This window comes from Penaeus japonicus, unplaced genomic scaffold (assembly GCF_977035675.1).
Source record: "Penaeus japonicus unplaced genomic scaffold, GWHDUDI00000001_assembly GWHDUDI00000003, whole genome shotgun sequence".
NCBI classification, from domain to species: domain Eukaryota; kingdom Metazoa; phylum Arthropoda; class Malacostraca; order Decapoda; family Penaeidae; genus Penaeus; species Penaeus japonicus.
In genome coordinates this window covers 28,412,052-28,422,051 of record NW_028234405.1, presented here as the reverse complement: position 1 = coordinate 28,422,051, position 10,000 = coordinate 28,412,052, and the positions used below count along the sequence as shown (strand labels likewise).

General features: G+C 44.9%; 1 protein-coding gene across 1 annotated transcript in view; it reads right to left on the bottom strand.

The window, feature by feature from the left end:
- The window catches only part of LOC122264438 (glycine receptor subunit alpha-2-like), a 274,107-nt gene that overhangs the window by 23,952 nt on the left and 240,155 nt on the right, over positions 1 to 10,000 (bottom strand). The window contains exon 6 of the mRNA XM_086531683.1: positions 6,835 to 6,917. Coding sequence (XP_086387809.1) covers positions 6,835 to 6,917 — 83 coding nt within the window. The remainder of the gene's footprint in view (positions 1 to 6,834; positions 6,918 to 10,000) is intronic.

The window sequence follows — 10,000 nt, the reverse complement described above, 5'->3', positions numbered from 1 at the left end:
TGCCTTTCCTCCGCCGGAGTACACAGAACAGAAGAGCGAGGAGGGACAGAGGAAAGCAAGGAGAGAGCAGTCTTGCCTTTCCTCCGCCGGAGTACACAGAACAGAAGAGCGAGGAGGGACAGAGGAAAGCAAGGAGAGAGCATTCTTGCCTTTCCTCCGCCGGAGTACACAGAACAGAAGAGCGAGGAGGGACAGAGGAAAGCAACGAGAGAGCAGTCTTGCCTTTCCTCCGCCGGAGTACACAGAACAGAAGAGCGAGGAGGGACAGAGGAAAGCAACGAGAGAGCAGTCTTGCCTTTCCTCCGCCGGAGTACACAGAACAGAAGAGCGAGGAGGGACAGAGGAAAGCAACGAGAGAGCAGTCTTGCCTTTCCTCCGCCGGAGTACACAGAACAGAAGAGCGAGGAGGGACAGAGGAAAGCAAGGAGAGAGCAGTCTTGCCTTTCCTCCGCCGGAGTACACAGAACAGAAGAGCGAGGAGGGACAGAGGAAAGCAACGAGAGAGCAGTCTTGCCTTTCCTCCGCCGGAGGATTAACACCAGAACAGAAGATTCCTGCGAGGAGGAGGGGACAGTGGAAAGCAACGCAGTTGAGGAGCAGAGAGCATTCTTGCCTTTCTCCGCCGGAGTATCACAGAACAGTAAAGAGCGAGGAGGGACAGGAGGAAAGCAACGAGGAGAGCAGTCTTGGCCTTTTCTTTGTCTCCGCCGGAGTACAAAACAGAACAGAAGAGCGAGAGGGACAGGGAAAACAAGAGAGAGAGCTCGTTCCTTATCCTTTTCCCCTGTTTGTTTGTCCCTCCGCCGGAGTACACAGAACAGAATAAAGATGCGAGGAGGACAGAGGAAAGCAACGAGAGAGCCCAGTCTTGTTTTTTTTTTGCCTTTCCTCCGCCGGAGTAGTACACCAGAACAGAAGAGCGAGGAGAGGGACAGAGGAAGAAGGAGAGAGCGCCATCTTGCCTTTCCGCTCCGCCGGAGTACACAGAACAGAAGAGAGCGAGGAGGGACAGAGGAAAGCAACCGACCGGAAGAGCAGTCTTGCCTTTTCCTCCGCCGGGTTCTGTACACAGAACAGAAGAGCGAGGAGGGACAGAAGGGAAAGCAAGTGAAAGAGAAGGCATTCTTGCCTTTCTTCTCCGCCGGAGTGACAAGAAGAACAGAAGAGCGAGGTGGGGACAGAAGGAAAGCAACGAGAGAGCAGTCGTTTTTTGCCTTCCTCCTCCGCCGAGAGTACACAGAACAGAAGAGCGAGGAGGACATGAGGAAAGCAAGGAGAGAGCAGTCTTGCCTTTTCCTCCGCCGGAGTACACATGAAACAGAAGAGCGAGGGAGGGGACAGAGGAAAGCAACGAGGAGAGCAGTCTTGCCTTTCCTCCGCGGAGTACACAGAACAGAAGAGCGAGGAGGGACATGAGGAAAGATACGAGGAGAGCGTCTTGCCTTTTCCTCCGGCCGGAGTACCAGAACAGAGAGACGAGAGGAGGGACAGAGGAAAGCAAGAGAGAGAGACAGTCTTGCTTTCCTCCTCCGCGGAAGTACACAGAACTGAAGAGAGGCGAGGAGGGACAGAGGAAAGCAAGGAGAGAGCAGTCTTGCCTTTCCTCCTCCGCCGGAGTAGCAACGAGTACAGAAGAGCGAGGAGGAGGGACAGAGGAAAGCAACGAGAAGAGAGCAGTCTTGCCTTTACTCCGCCGCGGGAGTACACAGAAGCGAAAGAGCGAGGAGGGAGGGACAGAGGAAAGCAAGGAGGAGAGCCATTCTTGCCTTTCCTCCGCCGGAGTACAACAGAACAGAAGAGCGCGGAGGTGGGACAGAGATGGAAAGCAAGGAGAGAGCATTCTTGCCTTTCCTCCGCCGGAGTTCACCGAACAGAAGAGCGAGGAGGGACAGAGAAAGCAAACGATTGAGAGTTTCCCTCGCCGGGAGGTACACAGAACAGAAGAGCGAGGGAGGGATAGAGAGGAAAGCAACGGATGAGAGCAGGTCTGCCGTTTCCTCGCCGGATGTACACCATAACAGAAGAGCGAGGAGGGACAGAGGGAAAAGCAAGGAATGAGGAGAGCATGTCTTTGCCTTTACTCTCCGCCGGATGTCACAGAACAGAAGAAGAGCGAGGAGGGACAGAGGAAAGCAACGAGAGAGCAAGTTTGCCTTTCCTCCGCGGAAGAGTACAACAGAACAGAGAAGTAGCGAGGAGGGACAGAGGAAATGAAAGAACGAGAGAGCAGTCTTTGGCCTTTCCTCCGCCGGAGGAGGAGTCCATGAACGAAGAGCGAGGAGGGGACAGAGGAAAGCCAAGGAGAGAGCAGTCTTGCCTTTCCCTCCGCCGGAGTAACAGAACAGAAGAAGCGAGTGGAGAGGAGGGACAGTGCGAAGGAAAGAAAACGAGAGAGCAGTCTTGCCTTTCCTCCGCCCGAGTACACAGAACAGAACGAGCGAGGAGGGACAGAGGAAGCAAAAGGAACCCCCAAGCAGATGCAGTCTTGCCTTTCCTCCGCCGGAGAACACAGAACAGATGAGGAGGAGGACAGAGGAAAGAACGAGAGAGCAGTCTTGCCTTTCCTCGCCGGAAGTACACAGAATCAGAAGAGCGAGGTAGGGACAGCGGAAAGCAAGGAGCGAGCCGTCTTGCCTTTCCCCGCCGGAGTACACAGAAACGAAGAGCCAGGAGGGACAGGGAAAGCAACGAGAGAGCAGTCATGCCTTTCTCCGGCCGGAGTACACAGAACAGAAGAGCGAGGAGGGACAGAGGAAAGCAACGAGAGAGCAGTCTTGCCTTTCCTCCGCCGGAGTACACAGAACAGAAGAGCGAGGAGGGACAGAGGAAAGCAACGAGAGAGCAGTCTTGCCTTTCCTCCGCTCGTCCGAGAGAATATTCAGCGCTGCGCAAACTGAATAGAATTGGACGGATTCTCGTCGTGGGAAAGGTCACGAGAACGCCAGCTAAAAGGATGACAAGTTCCATTTGCACACTTTTTCTCTTTAAAGTGGAAGGTTAAGAAAGCGGGGAAAGAAAAAGTCGCTTCCTTAAACAGATTCAATGAAAACGTTTGTGTATGTGTGTCTGTGTGTTTTTGGTTGTAATTTACAACACACACCACCACCACACCACACAACATATATATTAAATTAATAAATAAATTTTATATATATATATATATATATATATATATATATATATATAAATGTGTGGATATGTATATGTATATGTATGTATATATGTATATATATGGACATATATATATATATATATATATATATTATATATATATGTAATATTATATATATATATATATATATAATTTATATATATATATATATATATTATATAATATAAATATCAATATATATATATCCTATATTTATATATATTATATATATATTATATATATATATAAGGTATATGTATATTTCATATCTATGATATATACATTATACATATATTTATATATATATATATATATAATATATTTATAAATATATAGATTATATATATATATATATAAGGAATAGGAAAGCAAACGAGTGAGCAGTCTTGCCTTTCTCGCCGGAAGTACACAGAACAGGAAGAGCGAGGGAGGGAAGAGGAAAGCAAGGAGAGAGCAGTCTTGCCTTTCCTCCGCCGAGTACACAGTACAGAAGATCGAGGAGGGCAGAGGAAAGCACGAGAGAGCAGTCTTGCCTCCTCCGCCGGAGTACACCAGAACTGAAGGAGAGCGAGAGGGACAGAGAAAGCAAGGGGAAGAGAGCGTCTTGCCTTTCTCCGCCGGAGTACACATAAACAGAGAGTCGAGGGGGACAGAGAACGCAACGAGAGAGCGAGTCTTGCCTTTCCTCCGCGGTGTACACAGAAAGAAATGTCGAGGGAGGGACCGAGGAAAGCCAACGAGTAGAGCAGTCTTGCCTTTCACTCGCCGGAAGAAGTACACAGAACAGAAAGAGCGGAGGAGGGACAGAGGAATGCAACGAAGGAGAGCAAGTCTTTGCCTTCCTCCGCCGAGTACAACAGAAACTGAAACGAGGAGGACTGAGAAAGCAACGAAAAGCATTCTTTTGCCTTTCCTCCCCGGAGTACAACAGAACAGAAGAGCGAGGGACAGAGGAAAGCAAGAGAGAGCAGTCTTGCCTTTCCACCTCCGCCGGAGTACACAGAAAAGAAAGCGGAGAGGACAAGAGGAAAGCAAGAGATGGAGCTTCTTGCCCTTTCCGCCGCCGAGTACAAAGAACAAAAGACGAGGAGGGACAGAGAAAGCATCAAGAGCAGTCGTGCCTTGCCTCCCCGAGTACACAGAACAGAAGAGCGAGAGACAGAGGAAAGCAAGGAGACATCTTGCCTTTCCTCCGCCGATTCACAGAACAAAGAGCGAAGGAGGGACAGAGGAAAGCAAACGTGAGAGCAGTCTTGCCTTTCCTCCGCCGGAGTAACACATAACCAAGACGAGGAGGACAAGCAAAGCAAGAGAGCATCTTGCCTTTCCTCGCCGAGTACTCAGAACAGAAGAGCGAGGAGGACGAGAAAAGCAACAGAAGCAGCCTTGCCTTTCTCCCCGGATCACAGAACAGAAAGCGAGGAACAGGAAAGCAGTGAGACATCTTGCCTTTCCTCCCCGGAGTTACATCAGAACAGAAAGAGTGTAGGAGGGACCAGAGAAAGCAACGAGAGAGTCAGTCTGCCTTTCCTCCGCCCTGATACACAGAACAGAAGAGCAGGAGACAAAAAGCAACGAGAGAGCTTCTTGCCTTTCTCCGCCGGAGTACACAGAACAAAGACGAGGAGGACAGAGAAGCAAGGAGAGAGCGTCTTGGCCTTTCCTCCGCCGAGTAGCACAGACAGAAGACGAGGAGACAAGGAACAACGAGAAGCATCTTTTGCCTTTCCTCCGCCGGATACACAGAACAGAAGAGCGAGGTGGACCAGAGAAAGCTACGAAGAGTCATCCTGCCTTTCCTCCGCCGAGTACACAGAACAGAAGAGCGAGGAGGACAGAGGAAACAAGAGAAAGCTGTCTTGCCTTGTCTCCGCCGAAGTACACAGATCAGAAGAGCAGGAGACAGAAGGAAAGCAAGGAAGACATTCTTGCCTCCTCCGCCGAGTAACACAGAACAGAAAATGCGAGGAGACAGAGGAAAGCCAACGAGAGAGCATCTTGCCTTTCCTCCGCCGGATACACAGAACAAAGAGCGAGGAGGGGACAGAAGGAAAGCACGAAGAGACAGTCTTGCCTTTCCTCCGCCGATACACAGAACCAAAAGCGAGGAGGACGAGGAAAGCTACGAGAGAGCAGTCCTTGCCTTTCCCCGCCGGAGTGAACACAGACCAGAAGAGCGAGGAGGGACAGAGAGAACGCACCGAGAGAGCATCTTGTGCCGTTCCTCCGGCCGGATACACAGAACAGAAGAGCGAGGAGGGACAGAGGAAAGCAAGGAGCCATCTTGTCCTGTCCTCCGCCGGTGTACACAAACTGAAGAGCGAGAGGACCGAATAGCAACAGAGAGCATCTGGCCTTTCCTCCGCAGGAGTACACAACAGAAAGCGAGGAGAGCAGAGGAAAGCTAGGAGAAGACAGCTTGCCTTTCCTCCGCCGAGTACACAGACCAGAAGAGCGAGTGGGACAGAGAAAGCATCGAGAGAGCATCCTTGCCTTCCTCCCCGATACACAGAACAGAAGACAGGAGGAACAGAGAAACTCAAGACAGCTTGCCTTTCCTCCCCGGAGAACACAGAACAAAGACGAGGATGGACAGAGATAGCACCGAGAGAGAAGTCTTTGCCTTCTCCGCCGGAGTACAAAAAAAATAACAGAACAGAAAGCGAGGAGGGACAGAGGAAAAGCAACCGTAAGCATCTTCTTGCTTTCCCCGCCGGATACACAAAAGAAGAGCGAGAGGGACAGAGAAACAACGAGAGACATCTTCCGTTCCTCGCTCGCGTCCAGAGAAGATCAGCGGCTTCGCAAACTGAAGAAATTGGACGGATTCTCGTTCCTGGAAAGGTCACGAGAACGCCCAGCTAAAAGGATACAATCCAGGTGCACACTTTTTCTCTTTATATGGAAGGTTAAGAAAGCGGGGAAAGAAAAAGTTCGCCTTCCTTAAACCGATTCAATTAAAACGTTGGGTATGTGTGTCTTGTGTTTGTGTGTATACATACACTAAATCAAAATCACACACTATAAATGTGTTATATAATGTTTGTTCTTTAGTGTGTGTGATTTAGAGTTTTTTAGTTTTTTAGATATATATTATATGGTGTTTTGTAGGTGTTTTAGGTTTTTATGTTATTTATATATTATTTGATATATTATTTAGTTAGATTGTAGAATTTTGAGGTAAAGATTAGATAATATATATTATTTATATTTATATGTGTGTGTGTGTGTGGTGTGTGTGTGTGTGAGTGTGTGTGTGTGTGTGTGTTTATATAATATTATATTATAATATATAAAACATATATTATCATATATAATCTTATATAATATATATACATTATATATATACATATATATATATCCTATATATCTATATTATATTTGTATATATATATATATATATATATATATATATATATATATATATAATATACATAATATATATATGTATTGTATATGTATATATATAAATATATATATATTTATATATATATTTTTATATTATTATATATATATAAAATATTATATATATGTGTGTGTGTGTGTGTGTGTGTGTGTGTGTGTGTGTGTGTGTGTGTGTGTGTGTGTGTGTGTGTGTGTGTGTGTGTGTGTGTGTGTATTATGTATGTATGTATGAAAGTATGTAATGCTACCTCTGTATAATGACCTACTCGCCTACTTACACGAGCCAATTTCCATGGTGCACACCTGTACGTCAAGCGGAAACCGAGACAGCTCCATCATGCACGCGAATGTCAGCTTTAATCTGTAATGGAGAAAGACAAGACAGGCAAACATTACAGAGAGAAACACACAGAGAGGGAAACAAAAAAAAAAAGAATTACATACATACATAACCCCTTCGATACATATAGTACCCGTACAATTACATACTTACTCTTCACATACATGCAGACAGTATTGCCATCTCGGAGGAAGGAATGTACCAGAACATGTACCACTTTCTATTTTATGAAAATATGATGGTTAATTACTAGTGCATAAAAAAATCTTTGAAAATCAATGCGTTAAGGGAAAACAGTAGCTGTTTAATTCCGTTTAGTTGATGTTAAGAAAGAATGATTATTACCTATCCTATTTTCGTAATTGGAACAAAACCACCTAATTATTATGTGTCTGTCCTTCAAGAATATAATTTTAAAGAAACTACTTTACTAATGGCTCGATCGTTTATTGCCTCTATTTCAAAATGATTCGGAATAAAATAAACTCATTGGTAACTACTTGTTATCCCATTCTGTTTTCTATTATTCACTCTTAAATTTAGATGTAGACTGCAACATTTTCTGGCTTGGTACCCATTCATAACATGGCGTGGTACCCCAACCTTACTATTCGAGATCGTGCGAATCATACTTTGTCATTACGTCACTGGTAATCAAGTAATATGTGTACCTGAGTTTCAGATTTTTTCTCTCTCTTTTACCTTTTTTCGTGGCAAATAATTTCAGAATATAATAATTTTCTAATATCAGTACCATCAGCTTCAAAACATACAACACTGATCGGGTTCCAGCCCAAGGCGCCACAGGCAGACAGGAGCTGCACCAGTCCGGTCCCACTCCACTTCGTTCATTCATTCGTGTGCCAAATACTATCTCAGTGAACGGCCTGGTTACAAGCAAGCATTCTGGTGTGTCGTCTGTGGTAAGAAGGCACAGTGGGAGAAAAGACTCAAGGATAGTAACGAAACGTCTGAACAAAAAAGGAACCTAGAAACATTCAAACAAGAAGTAGCAAGAGAGATCGCTCCGAACACGGCAGACCTAACCTACTTTAGCATCAGCAGCAAAACAAAGAGAAACCACCAACTTCCTCTACTGGCTACATGACATCATAAATCAAACAGGTACAGACCAGAAAACAGATCCAAGTACCAAGTAAAGAGGATATTTCAAAAGCTGATCCGAGAGAGGTTCAGAAAATGAACCATGCCAAGTGGGACCAATATCTTCTGTGCCACCGTTCTGGCCATACACAGGCTATTTAGCAATAGAAAAATAACATCAAAGCAAAACCGAAGAATGGGTCGTTTGGCAACAAGGTCTGGTGGCATTTAGTAAAAGAAAAGGATGTCGAGCAAGGAAAAGGTGCCATCCCCTCGTTGAACACTGCTGATAGACAGATTGCAAACAGGCCAAAGTTGATACCCTAGCACAACATTTTTTCGCTAAAAAAAAGACCCTGAACCTGGTTGTCCACCACCAAAATTGCTAACCTTCACAGTAGATAAACTAGAAAGCATGTCAAACAAAGCCACAGGTCCTGACTCAATTAGTCCAATACTTGTCAAAAGATGAGCTAAGGGACTAACATAACCCTTTACTTAAATACACAACCCGCCCATCAGTCTAAGAGCGGCCAAAGATCGGGAAAATTAGCAGTGTTGTCCCCATCCACAAAAAAAAAAAAAAAAGGGAGAATTACCGCCCAGTATCTTTGCTTTCTGTCATCAGTAGGATCTTTGAGAAGCTGTTTGCTGCACGATTGACAGAACATCTGCAAAACACCATCTTCTGACCCCCAGACATTACAGGTTTCGGAAAAGTCACTCAGCAGCTGATCTTCACCTTTTAACGACCTTTAGGTAGAGAGATCAGAGGAGCTGCATGGGGATCTTGACCGTGTATGGCATCTCACCCTCATTGAGAAATTGCGTGCAGTAGGAGTAGCTTTTGCACAACTGACACTGTTCAAGAACTTTCTCAGTGGACGTCATCTAAAATAAGCATACAATGGGAAAGAGTCCGCACTTCAAGGCCCTCTCTTATGGAATATCATAACAGAAGATCTTTTACATCAGGTTCCTGAGTCGGACCTCTCTATGAGATACAGCCCAGGCCAAAAGACTTCTAGAGAAACTACAGGTTATGTAGCATCGTCGCCTGGGGCAACAGATGGCAAGTCCAGTTTGCGCAACATAAAATACAACTCTTAATAGTCTCCAGATGACAGTCAAATATCAGGTTATAATTAAATGTAATGACCTTAATACCCAAGAACGAAATTCAAATTTTCGGGATGATATTTGACAGTCAAAAGGGAAAAGAGAGAGAGAGAGTAGGCCGATTACATCAGGCAACACTTGCAAGTGTTATTTTCGCTTGATCATCTGTTTATTTTGCTTTCGTTTATATCCAGTGATTAGGGTTCAATATATTCGATGATTTTTATTTCTTCCGCCATACACGTATTATTACTATTTCTCATTCTTTAATATTATTTTACGTTACAAAACTACATCATAAGGCTCAGTAAGATTCGTCAGCATTATCCTCTGGATCTAGATTTATATCTCGTGGGGAGATATAACAGGAATGAAAGCCAATTTAAGTTTATATCATTATAAGAAAATTGGTTGAATAAGTAAATGAATCAAATGTCAAATGAATAGACGAACGTATGAATGAACAAAAAAATATTAGCAGTGAAAATTGCGCTGGAAATTCTTATATCTGTTGGCAACGAGTCATCAAACAACAAAGCGAACGTATAATTTGAACTGATACCGGTTGATGCTTAATTTTCTGTTGTGTGAAACTGTTTGTGCGAGCCGGTGCGAGGGAGCCACTGAGGTCACCGGCGTATGTGCGTTTGTGTACGATTTTGTTTATCATAGCCATGCAATCGGCCTTGCAAATTGAGTTGAGCTGCGTGATGAAATACACTCGAGCGTTTTCACATGCATGGCGATGAAGGTGTGGTTGTGGCGGTCGAGATTCGTGTTATAGATTTCCATATATACGAACAGAAAAAAAGGGAAAAGGCTAAAGAGATTTGGTCTGTCGCCCAAAAAGAGTTGATAGGCTTTCCCTTTCCCGGGTATTC